Below are 19,080 nucleotides of genomic sequence, written 5' to 3'. Positions count from 1 at the left end.
GGCAAAGCTTTCAGACGACTGCCTTACCACTCTGCGCCACAAGAGGCTCTTCAAAGGGAACATAACAGCCTGCAAATTTATTTATGAATAGAGCTTATAAATTTGACACCAAGCAAGCTTGACCACAGTTGGGGCTATCAAAGCTCCAGGGAAGGGAATTCTCTCAAAGCTCCAGGGAAGGGATTCCAACTTGGCAAAACTAGTTTCCAAATATCTTTCAGAAACTTTGGAAAAGCTGGATTGAAGACATAGAGAAATCCCCGTTCTCACACCCAAGAATTAATCCTAGTGTTTCAGTTGGCGCTCAGCCAGTGTCCAGGAGCCCTGGTGTAGGCTGGTAGCTGGAAAGATGGAAGCCATCAAGCTTCCAGCACACAAACACACTCAAGCTCTTGATTGTGCCAAAGCAGGACAGGGATGGAGTGTGTTGCACCTTGCCAAAATGTCATACCTAGAGGGACAGGGACCACTAGGAGCCAAACTGTTGGAAAGTAAATTCTTTCTTCTGGGTCAAAAAGACCCGTCCCCCAAATGGGATATGAGGAAGAAGCTTACCCTTCCATTTTGGGCCCCCTTTGGCTGGGCACAAGCCACCTATCCCTGCAGGAGGCAGCCTTCGCCCAGGGATACCGTCTTGTCCCTGGGGAAGGCACTGGCAAACCACCCCATATTGAGTCTGCCATGAAAACACTAGAGGGCATCACCCCAAGGGTCAGACATGACTCAGTGCTTGCACAGGGGATACCTTTCCCTTTCCCATCTTGTCCAAACAGCCAGGGACAATGTGGAGAAGTCCAACCACAAGAACGAAGGTAATGGTGAACTTTAAACTACTCCTGTCTTATTTAAATGTCGATTCACTTGGACAGCCATGTTGGTCTGAAGCAGCGGAACAAAGTTTGAGTCCAGGAGCACCTTCAAGACCCACCAAGTTTCACTCAAGGCATGAGCTTTTGTGTGCAGGCACACTTCCATACATATAGGTAGAAGGTGAACAGTAAATTAGCATACGACATAACGAAGCTGTTTAACAGATTCAAGGGCCAAACAGAACTAACAAGCTTAGTTTATAAAGTTACCATTTAATGAATTAAACCCAAGCAAACGGTAAACGTATAAATTAAGCTTGTTATTCTTGTTTAGTCCTTGAATACAACGGTGTTGGTGTACAGCTTGGTGTAGTGATTAAAAGCAGTGGCTTCTAATCTGGGGAACCGGGTTTGGCTCTCTGCTCTTCCTCCACCTGCAGCCAGCTGGGTGACCTTGGGCTAGTCACAGTTCTCTCCGAGCTCTCTCGGCCCCACCTACCTCACAGGGTGTCTGTTGTTGGGAAAGGAAGGCCCACTTTGAGATTTCTTCAGGCAGTGAAAAGCAGGGTATAAAAAACCAACCCTTCTTCTAGGACTGGCAGTCTTCAAGCACAGGTTGGATACACACTTTTCTTGGATGCTTTAGGATGCTTTGGGCTGATCCTGCGTTGAGCAGGGGGTTGGACTAGATGGCCTGTATGGCCCCTTCCAACTCTATGACTCTGTGATTCTGTAAGTACTGTAGTAAGGAAAAGGGACTTCGTGTTTTCACCTTTTCTTTATTTCCCTTCTCAGCCTGAAATGTTTGTGTAGAGTTTTGATTTATTTATTAAGCTTCCTTGTATTTTGGATGCAACAATCTTGACCTCTAGAAACGCATCAAGTCTGCTGGGACTTGCAGTCTGATATGCAGTAATAGTGAGGAGCAGCAGTAAACTCAGTGTCCCGGGAGCACAGTAGCTTGGGACAGAAAACTACCACCAGATGGCCCCCACACTAGATGTAGAAGAAGAAGGAGAGTTGGACTTTATACCTCTCTTTTCACTGCCTGAAGGAGTCTCAAAGCAGCTTGCAGTTGCCTTCCCTTTCTCTCCCCACAACAGACCCCCTGTGAAGGAGGTGGGGCTGAGAGAGCTCTGATAGAACTGCTCTGTTGAGAACAGAACCGTCAGGGCTGTGACCAGCCCAAGGGCCACCCAGCATGTGGAGGAGGAGCAGGGAATGAATCCTGGCTCACCAGATTAGAAGCTGCCGCTCTTCACCATGACACCATGCTGGGTCTCAGGTGGAGCCTCTGAATGGCATCATAGGTAAAGGTAAAGGTATCCCCTGTGCAAGCACCGAGTCATGTCTGACCCTTGGGGTGACGCCCTCTAGCGTTTTCATGGCAGACTCAATACGGGGTGGTTTGCCAGTGCCTTCCCCAGTTATTACCATTTACCCCCCAGCAAGCAAGCTGGGTACTCATTTTACCGACCTCGGAAGGATGGAAGGCTGAGTCAACCTTGAGCCGGCTGCTGGGATCGATCTCCCAGCCTCATGGGCAGAGCTTTCAGACAGCTGCCTTACCACTCTGCACCACAAGAGGCTCTTAGCATCATAGGTACAGAGTGCTAAACTTGCAACTCCATGTAGGAGGGGGAACTCTTAAGAGCCACTGGTGGCAGCGGTGATTGCACAGTTTGATTCTTGTACCCCTGGAAAGTGAGGGAAGGGACATTGTTGCCGAGCAGAGCCACAGAACAGCTGTGGGATTTTCCTCCTTCAAGCTGAAGAGACAAGTGAGGGCCTGCAAGTTGCTTCCTTCTGAGAGACTACCCAGATGTTTTCCCCCAGCTCCTCCCCGGCACCTGAATCACCCCCCCGATGAGGAACGCCACAGGAGGGAAACAAGCAAAGCCAAGAGGACCCGCACCCTCAAGATCAGCAAAGCCAAGACAGCCCCTGAGAAATGGCAGGCACCGTTCTTGCGGGAGATCGCCAATGCCAACGAGCTGAAGTACTTGGATGAATTCCTCCTGAACAAGGTGAGAACGGTCAAGTCTACTCCCCCAACCCACAAGAAAGCCTTTCTCCATGCTTTCGAGCCGAGTTGAGCCTTCCTCGTGGGGGAGCCTCCCTTCAAGAGACCAAGCCCTATGAAGATAGGTTGAGGGACTTGGGAATGTTCAGCCTGGAGAAAAGGAGGTTGAGAGGGGACATGATAGCCCTCTTTAAGTATTTGAAAGGTTGTCACTTGGAGGAGGGCAGGATGCTGTTTCTGTAGGATGCAGAGGAGAGGACACGCAGTAATGGGTTTAAACTACAAGTACAACGATATAGGCTAGATATCAGGAAAACATTTTTCACAGTCAGAGTAGTTCAGCAGTGGAATAGGCTGCCTAAGGAGGTGGTGAGCTCCCCCTCACTGGCAGTCTTCAAGCAAAGGTTGGATACACACTTTTCTTGGATGCTTTAGGATGCTTAGGGCTGATCCTGAGTTGAGCAGGGGGTTGGACTAGATGGCCTGTATGGCCCCTTCCAACTCTATGATTCTATGATTCTATGGTGTTGCCAGAGCAGAGAACGGCACAGGCCGCTTTGGTTCCCCACTGGGAAAAGAGGGCGGCTATAAATCAAGTGAATAAAATTAGTGTTTGCAATCCAAACTCTGTGCTCTGTGTCATCTGCAGCACAGTTTATTGTGGTCGGGGGATGAGGGTCATCTTGGTGCAGGACATGGGGGTGGGCGTGACGTGGCTGAATCCTGCCCTTAAAAGGGGGAGTTGCACGACTGCTCTCTGCTCTGTTGATAACATGACTGGGGGGGGGGGAGATCAGTGGCAGGATGATGGCCCCTTTTAGCAAAATGGTGGTACGGCAGACGACAAAACGTTTTTAGAAAATATAAAACTTTAATAACAACTTTATTTTATCTTTCATTGTGCTGGTTTGAAATATTGTGGGCCACCCCAAGCCCACTATGCGGGGAGGGTGTGGTCAAGAAGCTGAATGATAAACAGATAGACAAGTCTGTGTTGCTCCCTTCCAGATCAACGACCTCCATTCCCAGAAGTCTGCAGGTGAATGCTTGTTTTTCGAAGCCACCGAAAAGTTCAGAGGGAACATCAAAACCATGTATTCAGCCCCTGTAAGTTGCTCGTCCAGAAGCCCTGGCAAAAGTTTTTAATGCATCAGCATGAGGTGGCCATCAGTGGGCACTGGTTTCACTTTGCAAAATGAGTGCTGCTCTGCATGAATGGTTTGGGAGGAAGCTTGCAAACCTCCGGCTAGAGCAACAGACGAGAGATGTTTTCCGAAACCACGCAAGTAGCACTGCATAAGTCAGGGAGATCAGGGCAGAGAAAAGGAACAGAGCACCCTGCCCGGCAGATAAAGCATGCAGCTTGAGGAGCCTGGCCCCAGAAACATCAGTACCCACCACATGCTCCAGTCCTAAGCTATTTCCCTATTTCCCGGGGAAATAAAAACAGGGAACCCATTGTAGGCTAGGCACAAGGTGAGTGCCCCTGGGGGATCTTGGCAGGATGCCTGGGGAAGCCATCTGTGAAGATGTCCATTGGGTTGTCTGTGTCCTCAGTATCCTAACTGCTGGGAGGGATAATAATTATTTTTAACCTTTGTCAGAACGGACAGATCCATGTTGGCTACCGGGACCTAATGGACAACTACCAGCTTCTCGTGGTCAACTTGGCAGAGCAGAGAGAAGAGAAGGATGTGAAGCTGGTCTTGAACCTTTTCCAGTCCCTCCTGGATGAATTTGCCCGCAGCTACGCCAAGAGGGAGCTGGAGCAGTATAAGGTTGGCCGTTGCCTTCCTTCAGGGGACTGCAGACAATTTCTCCCAGTGTGTTTGGGTCCTGGGTCACTTCCAGGGCTGCCGGGCTGGGGAAGGGGACCTTGCGTGCCCTCCCTGCGGTGCCTGACTGATTCTGAGCTGCACTGAAGCCAGGGGCTTTCCTTTTGATGGGGGGGGGGGTCTTGTCACTCTTCTTGTTCCAGGGTGTCTGGTATCCCGCAGTGTGTGCCAGGCTGTACCAGCCTGGCTTTCTGGGAAGCAAGAGGACGGAGCCGCTGGGGGAAGCAGCCAGGTGTTCTGGCAAGCTGCTCTGCTCTCCCAGCCGAAAGGTCTTGGAAGAATGAGGCTGTCCACACCCAGGAAGAATCTATCAGGGGTCCCCAAGGGGGTGCCTGCCACCATCTTTCCTGAAAGTGGGCGGGTCCAGGTGGGACTTTTGCCCAACAAGGCTTCTGATTGGTTCCTGGACTTGTGATTGGCTGTCCAGGTTTTTTAAACACCACTTTGACTGCAGCTGCCACCACAGGATCTTCACTGTGTGGTGGAAGGGAAGCCACGGGGGCTGTTTTGTGGCTGGCTTCACCTTCTGCACCCACCATTCTGCATGAAGACTCCAAAGGTGCCCATAGGCACCAACAAAAGCTGGGGATAGGGATGTGCGCCTCGGCTTGGTTTGGCCGCCTCGGTGATCACCAAAGGCCAAGGCAGCTGAATGGAGACGCACATCCCTAGTTGGGGATTTCTGGTCTGTATAACTGAGACTTCAGCTGACCAATGAAGCCGGAGGAAAGCGAGACTGGCCTTCAGTTCACCAGGTCTTCCTGCACCCCTGCAGGTGCCTCAGGTAGAAAAGGCCCCTGGGCCAGGGGAGGGACCGGGGCTGCCTGAATGCCTTTGAGTGCAGCCAGTGGCAAGAGAGTTATTGGGAGGAGAGGACCGAGGACTGCCTCAAAATGGCCCCCTTTCTTCTTCTCCTCCAACAGCAAAGCAAAGCCCAGAAGAAGAAACGGAAGCACGAGCGCGTGGTAAGTGTTGAGGGAGGGAAGGGATCCGGGGGCTGGAGTTGTCCCCCTGGGACCCGGCTTGGCCAAGTCCTTGGGGGGGGGGGAGTGGGGAGGAGCCCCACAACATGCTGAGCTCACCTGGAAGCACCCAGCAGCAGTGCTCTAGAATTTCCTCCGAACCATAGAGCTTTGCCCAAAAAACAGAATGTCACCCTCACACTCGACCACGGGCCATGTCGCCATTTCTGGGTGATGTCAGCACATCCTTCTATCCTTCTGAGTTCATGGGAGTTGTGTGAGGGGTAAGGTGCATCCCGTAAGCAGGGGGGGGATGTCCCGCCGGGCCCAACAAACCTGGCAACCCTAGTATGCGGGGAGCACAGCTCTCATCCTTGGCCCTCTTCTCCTTCCGGCCAACAGATCGAAGAAATCCACGGCCACGTCTTTGTGAGCTACCAGGTGAACATCCTCCAGTCCTGTGAGCTGTGCAGCTCCTACATCTGGCCCATGGAGAAGGCGTGCCTTTGCAGCAGTACGTGGGACTGGGGGGGACGGGACAAGTGAGGGGCCTCGGTCAAGGGAAGATTTGTGCCTGGGGAGGTAGCTGGCTGCACAGCAGTGAGAAATCCCCTCCCAGACAAGGAGGCAGGAATTTGTCTGGCTCCTATGGGAGGGCATTGCTGCTTTGCCTGTGGCCACGGCTGAAGGGCTGAGCCAGCCTCCCTCCCTTGCTCGCTGAACAGAAAGGCCATCTGCCCTTGCCTTCTCCTTCCCTGGGAGCGGGGGGGGGGGCATCCCCATGTGTTCCCAAGCAGCCTCTAGCCTTTCCTTAACATTTGCAATCCAGGGAGAAAAAACAAAAACTTGGCGTTTCTGTCATGCCTTCAGTTTTCAGCACCCGTTACACGTTGTCACCTTGTCCTCACAGCAGTCAGTTTCCCATTCCCCAGCTTCCAAGTGCTGGGCTTGGGAGAGGCCACCCGCCCTGGTGAGGCCACAGCAGAGACAGGCTTTAAACTGGGGCCCATGTGCCCCTCAGCTCTGCTGCTCAGTTGCAGCGGCAATTTGCAGAGGTTTTTGCCCCTAGCTGAATTTTATTGACTTACTTAGTTTTTTTCCCCAGGGGAGCCCCAAAGCAGCTTAGATCAATCTACCTTCCTCACAACAATCCTGCTAGGCGGGGTGGGAGAGCAGGGATATGAACCTGGGTCTCTCCGATCCTAGCCAGACACTCCAACTAGAAGAAGAAGAAGAAGAGTTGGTTCTTTTTTTTAATATAATTTTATTATTTATTATTATATAAAGCATTTACAGAAAAATTAAGAAAAAAGCGCCCAGCTGATATGGTTTGCCATCTCTTTTAACATACATATTCTGTTCCCATCACATATTATTCCTAATCTAGAAGTTTTTACCATTTTTCTTAGCAAAGTGATTGTTAATACATATGAGAATACGATCTGTTATAAGAATATATTCTGTTATTATCTTAAATGATATAAGGTCAGTCCCCAAGAGTTGGTTCTTATATGCCGCTTTTCCCTACCCGAAGGAGTCTCCCAAGTGGCTTACAGTCGCCTTCCCTTTCCTCTCCCCACAACAGGCACCCTGTGGGGTGGGTGAGGCTGAGAGAGCCCTGATATTACTGAAGAAGAAGAAGAGTTGGTTCTTATATGCCGCTTTTCTCTACCCAAAGGAGTCTCCCAAGTGGCTTACAGTCGCCTTCCCTTTCCTCTCCCCACAACAGGCACCCTGTGGGGTGGGTGAGGCTGAGAGAGCCCTGATATCACTGCTCAGTCAGAACAGCTCTATCAGTGCTGTGGCGAGCCCAAGGTCACCCAGCTGGCTGCATGTGGGGGAGTGCAGAATCGAACCCGGCATGCCAGATTAGAGGTCCGCACTCCTAACCACTACACCAAACTGGCTCACTACACCAAACTACCCCCCATGCTGCCTCCTGTAGCTGAATAGCAGGGGGAGGAGCTGGTGGGCTCCAGGCTTCACTCTCATGAGGGCCCCTCTTCTCTCGCCTCCCCAGTCTGCAAGCTGACCTGCCACAAGAAGTGCCTCTCCCGGGTCCAGAGTGCCTGCACCTCGTCCAGCGGGAAGAAGGTAGGAGAAGCCTCTCCCAGGCGCCCGGCAAACGCCTGAGTTGTGTCACAGCTCCAGACGCAGCCATCTGTTTTAAATAATAATTATTATTTAAAATGTATATGATATGATATATTTATAATACTATAGAGTCTAGACGTATAACATCATATATTTAATATAATAATATATATATCATGCTAGCTGAAGAGCCCGCTGCTTGCATAAATGCAGCAGGCACTAACGGGGCAGCATTTGGTGAAGGGCCAGGTAGGTGGTTTCCTGAGCCCTCCTGAACTGTACCTGGGTAAAGTGGGGTGGAGAGGGCAGCACAGGGTGGGCGCTCAGTCTTCGGGCAGGCTGGCAGCGGCGGAGGGAGCACAGGCCAGTGGGAGGGTGTACAGGGACAGCGTGAGAGGCTGATTGTCCCCAGGGCCGTTGGCACCCTGTAGGGACCGGCGGCCCCTCATGATGTCTGCCTTGAGTGGCAGGCGGGTCTGTGAGGCTTGCAGTCGCCACTGCCTCTTTGGATTCCCTGCCAGCTTGGATGCATTGCCGGGGGCTCTTTGTGGGCGCAGCGACTTCTAGGGGCAACACTGGCGCCGCCTCGTAGCCTCTGCCAGCCGCATGGGGTGGGTGAAGCAGCAGCATGTGCTCGCCTCAGCGGCTGGCGGGGTATATGTGGGTACGAGGTGGCGTGCACCTCACGTCTGGGTTCTGGGGCACGGATTGGCCCATGCAGGCCGAAGCACAGGCCAGACACCCAGAGATGTCCCGGACAGCGCTCCTCATAGGCTGACTTTTTCACAAATATTAGAGCCAGCTTATGGTTAAGATAATATGATACTATATATCAGGGGTAGTCAAACTGCGGCCCTCCAGATGTCCATGGACTACAATTCCCAGAAGCCCCTGCCAGCATTTGCTGGCAGGGGCTTTTGGGAATTGTAGTCCATGGACATCTGGAGGGGCGCAGTTTGACTACCCCTGATATATATTATATGATATCATCATATCATATTATATTAAAGTCTGCCCTTCCTGGTTGCTCAGGAGGGGGCTATAATAAGACATATACAGTTAACTTATACTGATAAACAGTTCCCAAATATTTCAAACTAAAATATATTAATTACATTTTATTAGATTACTAGCTTCAAAGCCCGTTCCTAAGAACGGGCCCTGAAAGAGTCCCCTCCCCTGGCCCCTGGCCAGGCAGCTTAAGGTGGCTTTGGGCTGCAGCTAGCAGCCGGATCAAGTGGAGTGGGTGGGGGCTGGGTAGCTCGTTAGCAGGCCCTGGACAGACCTCCTTAGCAGGCAGTCAGCAGGCCGGGAGGCCCTCGTTAGCAGGGCCTGCCTAGCAGACCAAGAGGCCCTCGTTAGCAGGCCCTCCACCACGACCCTTTGCCCAGGGCCCTCTCCCCTTACCTGCTGCTGGCTCCAGGCACTGAGGTACATCTGAGAGCAAAGATGCTAGAGTCCATGGACAGAGAGCAGGAGCTGCAGGGGCAGGGCCAATCAGGGTGCAGCCAGCAAGCTGGATGCACCCTGATTGGCCCGATTCCAACTTGGACAGCCGGACCCGTTCAACCCACCAGGCTGTTTCACAAATATATAGAGGAACCACGGATAAGGATATTCTTAAACTGCCTCCTTAAAAACCTTGCAGAGGGAACCCAATTCTGCAGGGCGAGTTGGTGCTTTTGTGGATGGCGTATTGTTGCTTTGCGTGTAGGTAGGCCGGTGGTGGTGGTGTTTGTTTGATTGTTTTAGATCCCACCCCTCTCTCGGCATCTTTGAGTGGCTAACAGCATGAATAAAATACAGCATAGATACATTAATGCCATTATAAAATGTAAAATATGAGCATACACGATCAATGCAACTAGGCTTAATAAATCATGAGTCAGCCCAGCCAGCTCGTCAGGGCCTTTCCCGATGAACGGTGGAAAGTGGAGTGTGTATGTAGGGGGCAGCCCGTAGTTTTTTGTTTATGTCTGTGCTGGCTTCAAGCAAGGGCCCAGTGGAAGAGATCTATTTTACAGGCTTGGCAGAACTGCTGAAGTTCCGACACGGCCCTCATCTCACTTGGGAGCTCACTCCACCAGGCTGGGGCCGGGCGCACTTCTTTGGGGCCAGGGATCACAAGCCTATTAGCATTGGCTGAGCGTAATGCCCTTCAGGGGACATATTCAGATAGGCGGTCCTTAAAATACACTGGACCCAGACCACGTATGGCCTTAAGGGTGTTTATTTCCTGGCCTCAACTGTAGGCTGAGCAGAATAGTTCTCTCTTCCAGGCCCTCCTGATCTCCTCAGGGAGATCCAGCCTGATCTCCTCAGGGAGAGGATTCCACCAGGTTGGAGCCAGGACCAAAAAGGCCCTGGCTCTGGCTGAGGCCAGTTTTCCTTCTTTGGGTCTGGGGATCCTGAGCAACTGCTGATCACTGTATCTGAGTGAGCTTTGGGGGAGAGGAAGTCCCATAAATACAGGGGTCCCAGACTGGGAAGGTCTTTAAAGGTTAGTACCAAAACCATGAACCTGATCCGGTCTCCAGTTTGGGAGAGCACTGGGGTGAAATGGTAAGGACACATGCCACAGCATTCTGGACCAGCTGGAGCTTCCAGATCAGCTTCAAGGGCAGCCCAGCGTAGCATGAGTTAGCATTTCCTTGGCTGCCTTCCCATACCAAGGCCCTCCAGGGGCTGCCAATGAAAGAGAGCCCAGCAGCAAAATGGACCATGGTTTTGACAGGACTCCAGAACGCAGGCCCTGTGGCAATGGACGCACCTGTGTTCTGAATCAACCAACCAGAGCAAGCTAGCGTGTCAGTCTAGGGTGTCACCTGGGCATGATCATGCGCTCACTGGGCCTTGCCAGTCCCTTTTGACTTTCTGCCTGCCCCTTTGGTTGAGGAAGCACGAGTGACTGTGACCTCGTTCTCATCTGGAGTCAGCGCATGCAGAATGCTCCCTTGAATCTTCTTTTGGATGGCCTCTCGCCTGACCTCAAGAGAACTCCCATGGAGTGCACGCAGGATGCAGAGGGAGCATTGTGCAGTAGTTGGCGTGCCAGACAGAGCCCTGATGATCGCAGAGCATACCTGCCTAGGGGAGCGCTGGTGGGCTGGTCCCTGGGCCCACCCTTCCTGTGGGATGAATGCTCACAGCTCAGATTCTCCAGATGCAGCTCTTGTGAAAGCCTCTTCTGTTGCATTTCTGCCTGCCGGGTTATGTGAGGGGGGACTCTGAAGCCAAGGCGGCTGACTGAAGTGCTGTAGCCACCTAGTTGGGATGGAGACTGTTGGCCAAAGGGTGCTCAGAAAGTCCAGGGCTCCCAAGCAAAGTAGGTGCAGGGGGGGAATATTACAGGGGTTGCATAAGCTGCCATTGTGTGACTAGGTCACAATTAAAAACCACTGTGGAAATAGCAAAACAACGTTTATATAGTTATCAAACCATTTATATCCCACTTTTCTAGGGTTGCCAACCTCTATCTGGTGTTGGCTGGAGATCTCCTGGGATTACAACTGATCTCCAGGCAATAGAGATCAATTCCCCTGGAGAAAATGGCCCCTTTGGAAGGGGGACACAGTGGCATCATTCCCCACAGAACTCCTTCCTATCCCCAATTCCCCCTTATTCAGGCCCCAAATCTCCAGGTATTTCCCAATCCAGCTCTTTCCTCATGGTTCCTCTTGGACATGTGGCTTCCATCTGCAAATACTTAAACCTTTGGAGAAGGGCCACACAGAAGATTCCCCGCGTTTGCAGAAAAATCTGAAATGTTTCAATTTCCCCCAAGTAAAATAAAAATTTTTCAAAGATTAAAAGTATTCTCTGTGCGTGCACAGACAACGCACTTCCTTGACTTCTGCAGCAACTGGGAGCTGCATCGGAACTCAGAGGTGGCTGCAGAAAAGACTTGGTGGTTGGCTGAGGGGGCCACTCTGGTCCCAGTTTGAGCAACAGCGCACACCAGGAACCGCTCAGGGCCCAGCCACGGCAGCAGCACATGTCGGAAGCCCCTCCAAATGGGTCTCAGACACCCCATGGCTGGGCCTGTACATGCTGTATCAGCAGTGGTGGGAGAGATGAAGTCTCCCCCTCCTTGTCCCTAGCTAAAACCAAAGATAAAACAGCAGACCTCAAATACCTCCCTCTTTAAAAGATGCCCACCGTTCAAACCCTTTGGAAAGCTCCGGCCAAACGCAGCACATCAGTATGAAGAGCAAGTTGGAGGCATCAAAAAGAAAAGAGGAACAGAGAAGATCTGAACTACATCAAGAATGTCCCTACAATGAGGAGGACAAGGTTTGAGTCCAGAGGCGTGTTTAGGACCAACAAAATTTTACTCTGGACTGAAACTTGGTTTGGCTGCTTCAGAGCCACCTGAATTTATCTTCATGGAAGGCATTCAGTAGGTAGATGCAGATAATGCAACGGATTAAAAACCCTCCGTTGAAAGCTTGGATATAAAGAATGTGTTTGCTGTCAAGGCTCATGACAAAAATGACATTGATCCCAGAATTCTAGACACACCCATGTATTTGCATGCCCGGGCACCCCCCCCCCCCCTATTCTAGAGCCTCTTCCTGGAGATGCCTAACGTTTTCCTGCCTGCGCCTCTGGGACTATTGCTTTTCGGTCCATTGGATGTCTGGGAGAGCTTTGCTTTCCCCCTGCTGCCCTGCTAGTTTTCCAGGAACAGAAATCCTTGGGTGAGCCCTCAGTGCTGTGAGCCCAGTTGCTCCAAGAGGCACAGGTCACATGGCCTTTGACTGTGCTTTGGAATTGACTGTGCTTTGGAATTCATTTGTTTATTTGGATTTTTTATACCGTCCATCCTTTGCAACTCTGGGTGGTTTACATTGAACATTGTCTAACTTTACATGGAACATTATACAGTCTGTAACATCTTACAACTTTCTGTAAAACATTACATTATAACAGTTCAATGCATCATGTAATTTTCAATAGTCGTGTTAATAATCTACGCCAGGGACAGTCAAACTGCGGCCCTCCAGATGTCCATGGACTACAATTCCCAGCGAATGCTGGCAGGGGCTCATGGGAATTGTAGTCCATGGACATCTGGAGGGCCGCAGTTTGACTGTCCCTGATCTATGCAAACATCTTTCCACCATATTTTGCTAAGTGGGCAGAGAGTGGGCAGGGCTGGTCCGGGTGAAGGCCAATCGGAAGGCGCTTTGCACCTTCTGATTGGCCCCTCACCTGGAGTGACAGCAGTTCTAGCCAATTGTGTGAGGTCACAATCTAGGTCCTCACCAGGACAGGCCAGAAAGGCTTCTAAGCCCTCACCAGGACAGGCCAGAAAGCGACGGGGAAGCAGCAGGACACCATGAGTAAAGACTCCCCTAGGTCCTAGAAGCACACCCGGGGCCTCTTCTAGGCCCGAGGGGAAGGCCTCGCCACTGCCTGGGGGAGTGCCAAACAAAACCCAAATAGTCATTCCCGCACTGGCAGGAGATGCAGATAGAGAGCGACAGACAGATCTCCCTGGGATGGGGCTCCACAGTTCTGTTGCCACCACCCTTTCTTGGGTTGCCTCCTGTCTCTGCTCCAATTGGACTTCGGTAAATGGCATGCGACTTGAAATGTTTCCTTGTACGTGTCTCTAAAACTTGCCCTTGCCCATTCTCGGCTTCTTCTAGCCACAGGAAGACCAAGATCTGGAGCCCCGGCACTTTGGGGTGTGCGTGAGTGCCTTGACCAGCGAGAAGGACTCTGTCCCCGTGGTCATGGAGAAGCTGCTGGAATACGTGGAGATGCACGGCCTCTACACTGAGGGCATCTACCGTAAGTCGGGCTCAGCCAATCGTATGAGGGAGCTGAAGCAGTCCCTGCAGGCAGGTAAGCATGGAGCCACCAGCTGCACGGGTGCTCCTCCAGGGGGGATTCCCCTCAACACCCCCTCCCCCTGCCTTGGGGCATTTGATCAGGCAGATTCCCTGTGCAAAGGGGCCAGAACCCTGCCCGTCTCTTCCTTCCCAGACCCAAATGTGGTGCGGCTGGAGAATTACCCGATTCACACCATCACGGGCATCTTCAAACAGTGGCTGCGGGAACTGCCTGACCCGCTCATGACGTTTGCCCAGTACAACGACTTCCTCCAGGCAGTGGGTGAGTGCTCGGGGAGGCACGGGGTCCTTCGCCAGCCCCAGACAGCGGACCTGGGACAAACAGCTGTCGCTCTGAATCCAGCATGCTGAGGTCCGATGTTTTCTGCTCCGTTTGCATTGCTGCTTCGGAGATCAGTTTCTTGCTCATTTGTTGAATGCTGCAGCTTTGGATTAACCTTCACAAGGTCGCCCTGCCCTTTTTTAGGCCATTAAGTGGCTTTCTGCCTCCTCCCTCCGTGTACCTTGCAGTGATGTGGCGGACTTGGGTATGTCTGCCTCTCTGTGTGGTTGATTGACAGAGCGACCTGCTGATTGCTTAGAAATGCTCCTGTGCCTCAGCCGTCAACCATGGGGGAAGCAAAAGAAGGCAGCCCCTAGCTGCTGTTGGCTGTGCATGGCCACATGTGTCCTGACGTCCTCCCCCCCCCCCCCCACAGAGCTCCCTGGGAAGCAAGAGCGCCTCTGTGCCATCTACAGTGTCCTCGAGCAGCTCCCACAGGCCAACCACGACACCCTGGAGAGGCTCATTTTTCACCTGGTCAAGTAAGAGGGTCTTTCTCTAATCCTGGGGCCCAGGGAGAGCTCTTGCTGCACTAGCATTTCTGGACTTGTTGTCCTTTCCTCGACAGGGTGGCTCTGGTGGAAGACATCAACCGCATGTCGCCCAACGCCCTGGCCATTGTTTTCGCCCCCTGCCTCCTGCGCTGCCCAGACAACTCTGACCCGCTCACAAGCATGAAGGACGTCTCCAAAACAACCATGTGAGTTGACTCCAGGACCGTGAAGGACCCTGCTGGGGGCCCTCTCCTGCAGGGCCTCCTGGGTTCCCTCGGCCTGGCTTTTCTTCCTACAAGTAAAGCACCCCAACATCAACTTCCTTAAGGATCCTTGGCTGTAAGCCCCTTTGAGCCTCCTTTGGGTAGGGAAAAGCAGCATATAAGAACCAACTCTTCTCTTCTTCTTCTTGAACCACTTTTCCCATCCTTCCGGCAGCCACGGAGAGGTGCCAGAACCCACAGGGAGGCGATGGCTAGCGAACAGTTTGTGGACTCCTTTCGGGGGCCCCACCTCACCCCCACTCTGTATACCCCAAGGACTGAGGTCAGCATGCCCAGCCCTCATGCTTTGTGGCTGTTTCCCCCTCCTTCCCCCACACGCCCTCAGTCCTGCAAGAGTCGTTTCTCTTCAGTTTCCGATGTCTTTTGATTCTTACTTCATATAAGTCCCAACGCGTTTTGCCTTCTGGCTTTGTCAAGGGACAAATTATTAGTGCTTCAAACAAACTTCATCTAAGCAAATACTTGTCTCTTGGACAGATTATAAGGTCATATTTACCACAGCTCCTCCTAGCTAATGGCGTTCCAGTGCATCTGTACTATTTCAGGTTTGTTTCTTCACTGGAACCTCCCCGTTCATTCTTTGCTCAGTCCTGCAAGCTACCCCTGACGAAGAAGAAGAGCTGGTTGTTTGTATCCCACTTTTCCCTGCCCAAAGGAGTCCCAAAGTGTCTTACGAGTCCCTTTCCCTTCCTCTCCCCACAACAGACACCTTGTGAGGTAGGTGGGGCTGAGAGAGTCCTCAAAGAACTAGGGCTGGCCCAAGGTCACCCGGCTGGCTGCAGGTGGAGGAGGAGGGAATTCCAACCTCTTCCTCTTTCCTCACGGCTTCACGCAGATGCGTGGAAATGATCATCAAGGAGCAGATGAGGAAGTACAAGATCAAGATGGAGAGCATTTGCCACCTGGAGGCAGAAGAGAGCATTTTCTCCCGCCGTTTGTCGCTGCTTGGGCAGAACACGGTGAGCAGGAGGCAGAAGAGTATGTGGGTGGAGGGGAGGGCCAGTTCCTGGAAGGGGGGCGGGGACGGAAGGTGCCCCTGGGGCAGCCCACCAGCTGCGAGGCAGCTCCAAATTTACTCTGCCTCCCCGCACCCCCCAGCTAGGGGGTGGACTGGGGCACAGCAATGCTAGTCAGCTGTCTGTGGGTCCCAGCAGCACCCCTCAGGAGGCCCTCTGGGAGAGGACTGCAGAGGATGGGTTGTCTCAGAAGCCCCCAGCTGGCCTCGGGGGAAGAGGAAGACTGGGGGGGGGAGTCAGCTGAGCAGCCAGGCCCCAAAGACATCTGAGTGATCCACCAGGCGTGGGTCTATGGGAGGGTGTTTGGAGCAAAGGAGCTGCTCTCCTGCTTCTCCACGGGCAGCTGGAAGAAACCTCTCTGCCCTCTTTCTTTTTTTCTTCCTTTCTAGTTGTGGCCTATAAAACTTGGTTTTTCTGCCCCCAGGGCGGCAGCACTGGTAGGTGCCAGGCCTGATATCAGCGGTGCATGAAGAGTGCCCCGCACCCCCCCCCCCTGCAGACCCAGCATGAGCCAAGCCACCTGTCTAACGCTGGGCCAGGCCGCCTGCTGTATCCCCCTCCACCCCCGCATGCTCGGTGGCTGTCTTGCCCCCAGGGTTGACGCTGGCCAATTAACAGGCGTCACTAATTGTGGTGTTGCAAAACAGGGTGGTGTTTTTCTTTCTAGAAAAGAGGGGTGCCTTCTGGGGGCTCAGTTATGCTTGAAGATCCCCCACTCTGGACTTGGAGAACCTCCCACACGAACGTCAGTTTGTTTGCCTGCCTTCTTGCTTTTAGAATAGAACATAGTATATTGATACGGCTTGCATGTTACAATATGACAGAGCTTGTTGGCTTGCAATGACTCTGTGGTAAAGGTCCTCTGTACATGCTCAGAGGATTTGCGCAGAGAACAGAACTGAGATTCACCTCTGGAAAGAACAATTTGCAGAGCTGTGCCCCAGATTCCAGAAGAGAGCCTCTTGTGGCGCAGAGTGGTAAGGCAGCCGTCTGAAAGCTTTGCCCATGAGGCTGGGAGTTCAATCCCAGCAGCCGGCTCAAGGTTGACTCAGCCTTCCATCCTTCCGAGGTCGGTAAAATGAGTACCCAGCTTGCTGGGGGGTAAATGGTCATGACTGGGGAAGGCACTGGCAAACCACCCCGTATTGAGTCTGCCATGAAAACATGACTCGGTGCTTGCACAGGGGATACCTTTACCTTTACCTCTGTTTGCCTCCTTCAAGTCCAGAGAGAGGCAGTTGGGAGCTAGCGAATGACAAACATTTCCACTCCCAGTAGAGGCTGCCTTCTTATTCCCACTCCAAGAGGGGCAGAAGGCTAGCCAGGGAAGGCACCCGGCCTCCACTGCGACCTGAGTTGGGGCCTCACCACCCTCTCTGTCTCACAGAGCAAAAGCCCCCCCAGCACAGGAACAAACAGCAGCAGCTTCTCCAAGTTGGCGCTTCTGCCAGAGGAAGAGGAGGCAGCAGAAGCAGACAATCGAGAAAAGGAGCTGCTGATGGAGCGGATCCAGTCGATCAAGGAGGAAAAGTGAGTGTGGCCTGCCTTGGCAGGGCTGGCACATCTGGGGGAAGAGGGGCCACGCTGTAAGAGAGCCTTCCTACCTGCTGGGACAGTGTTTGGGTGGGAAAGGAAGCCCAGTGACTTTGCAACAGATGAGGGAGAAGGCCTTGGTGGGTGCCAATCCTTAGGACTGAGCTGGGAATTCTCCTGGAGGGCCTGGCGCCGCCCTGCGGATTGCTGCTGCCCTCCAGCTCTCCTTCACAGCTGGGATTCCCTCCAGAATCACTTCGGGCAGCCCCAGAAGGTTGAAGAAGAGGAAGGAAACAAATTCTAGCCAAAGGAATTGGCAGAGGCAGGGCCAAGAAAGGTCACTCAGCAGATAGGGCCCTTTGAGGGGCCTTTCTGGTGAGATTATGCCTGGTGTAGAGAAACGGGTTAAGAAAAAATATTGCATCTCAGGGAGGACACTCACAACCCCATCGCTCATCCCCTGTCAAATGCCACCCCCTTGAACCTTCACAGAATCAGTCTCTCCGTCAGAGGGCTCTCCAGCCTCTGTTTAAAAATCTCCACTTCTTGCTAGCCTAAGCTCATATTGAGCTTTAGCTTTTCTAACACTCTCCCTACTATTTATTCAGGGAAGCAATTCAGGAAAGCAGACAAGCTGTTGATTCAGGAAGGACTTCCTTCCCATGGTGCATAGTGACCTTCTGACCACTGGCTTACGTGGTTTTTAAAGGGTACCGGGCAGATTCTGGACTGGCAAGTTGATTAGTAGCTGCTGGCCATCATGGCTGATGGAACACACACACACCCCTCCTGTCTCTGAATGCTGGTTGTGAGGGGGTACAGGCTTTGGCTGTGTGCCCAGCTGGTGGGTCATCTGATTGGCCTGCTGGTGTGCTTGGCTAGTCCACTTGGTGTCCTGAAGCTCCCCTCGCACAGGATCTGCATCTTCTCTGACCACTCCAACACCCCAGACAGTTTATTATTATTATTATTATATTTATATTTATACCCCGCCTCCCCCCGAAGGCTCGAGGCGGCTTACATAAACCCGTCCCCTAAAACCATAAAATGACAATAAAAACCAATGATTTACAATAATTGTAACAGCGATGGCGTAGCCTACTCATTTGCTCTCCGCATCCTCATCTACGGTGGGGGGTGACGCTCTCTACCACCAGTTTGTGAGGGGGGGGCTGATCTTCTTTCCGCCCGGCCTCAGTTATAAGCCTGGCGGAAGAGCTCCGTCTTACAGGCCCTGCGGAATGCTGGTAATTCCCGCAGGGCCCTCAGCTCTTCCGGGAGCTCATTCCACCAGGTTGGGGCCAGGACCGAAAAGGCCCTGGCCCTAGTCGAGGCCAGGTGGGCTTCCTTGGGGCCGGGAACGACCAGTAGGTTAGCCCCCGCAGAGCGTAAAGCCCTGCGGGGGATATAGGGCAAAAGGCGGTCCCTCATATATGCTGGGCCTAGACCACGGATGGCCTTGAAGGTCAAAACCAAAACCTTGAACCTGATCCGGAAGGCGACCGGTAACCAATGCAGCTGCCTCAGAACTGGCTGGATGTGAGCCCTCCATGGTGTAGCTGTGAGGACTCTAGCAGCCGCATTTTGGACGAGTTGCAGTTTCCGGATCAAGCCCAGAGGCAGGCCGGTGTAGAGCGAGTTACAGAAATCTAGTCTAGAGGTGACCGTCGCATGGATCACTGTGGCCAGGTGTTCAGAGGACAGATAGGGCGCTAGTAGCCGAGCCTGGCGAAGATGGAAAAATGCCCGGCTAGCTACCTGTTTAACCTGTGCCTCGAGTGTTAGTGAGGCATCGATGGTCACCCCTAAATTCCTGGCCTGAGATGCGATATTAAGTTGCGTCCCGG

The 19,080-nt window shown here is 52.6% G+C and overlaps 1 protein-coding gene across 8 annotated transcripts in view; it reads left to right on the top strand.

Moving 5' to 3' along the window:
- Positions 1-19,080, top strand: part of MYO9B (myosin IXB) — a 90,139-nt gene that overhangs the window by 68,852 nt on the left and 2,207 nt on the right. For 6 of the 8 annotated variants that reach the window (XM_077331854.1, XM_077331852.1, XM_077331853.1 and 3 more), the window contains 13 exons: positions 2,646-2,836; positions 3,841-3,939; positions 4,437-4,610; positions 5,591-5,632; positions 6,032-6,143; positions 7,650-7,723; positions 13,378-13,576; positions 13,718-13,846; positions 14,283-14,388; positions 14,475-14,606; positions 15,520-15,643; positions 16,090-16,137; positions 17,088-17,230. In XM_077331854.1, the coding sequence (XP_077187969.1) occupies positions 2,646-2,836; positions 3,841-3,939; positions 4,437-4,610; positions 5,591-5,632; positions 6,032-6,143; positions 7,650-7,723; positions 13,378-13,576; positions 13,718-13,846; positions 14,283-14,388; positions 14,475-14,606; positions 15,520-15,643; positions 16,090-16,137; positions 17,088-17,230 (1,573 nt within the window). The remainder of the gene's footprint in view (positions 1-2,645; positions 2,837-3,840; positions 3,940-4,436; positions 4,611-5,590; positions 5,633-6,031; positions 6,144-7,649; positions 7,724-13,377; positions 13,577-13,717; positions 13,847-14,282; positions 14,389-14,474; positions 14,607-15,519; positions 15,644-16,089; positions 16,138-17,087; positions 17,231-19,080) is intronic. The other 2 variants (XM_077331855.1, XM_077331851.1) reach the window with 1 other exon arrangement.

This window comes from Paroedura picta, chromosome 4 (genome assembly GCF_049243985.1).
Source record: "Paroedura picta isolate Pp20150507F chromosome 4, Ppicta_v3.0, whole genome shotgun sequence".
Taxonomy (NCBI): Eukaryota; Metazoa; Chordata; class Lepidosauria; order Squamata; family Gekkonidae; genus Paroedura; species Paroedura picta.
Note: the sequence above shows the minus strand (reverse complement) of the source record. Positions and strands in the feature narration are given on the sequence as shown.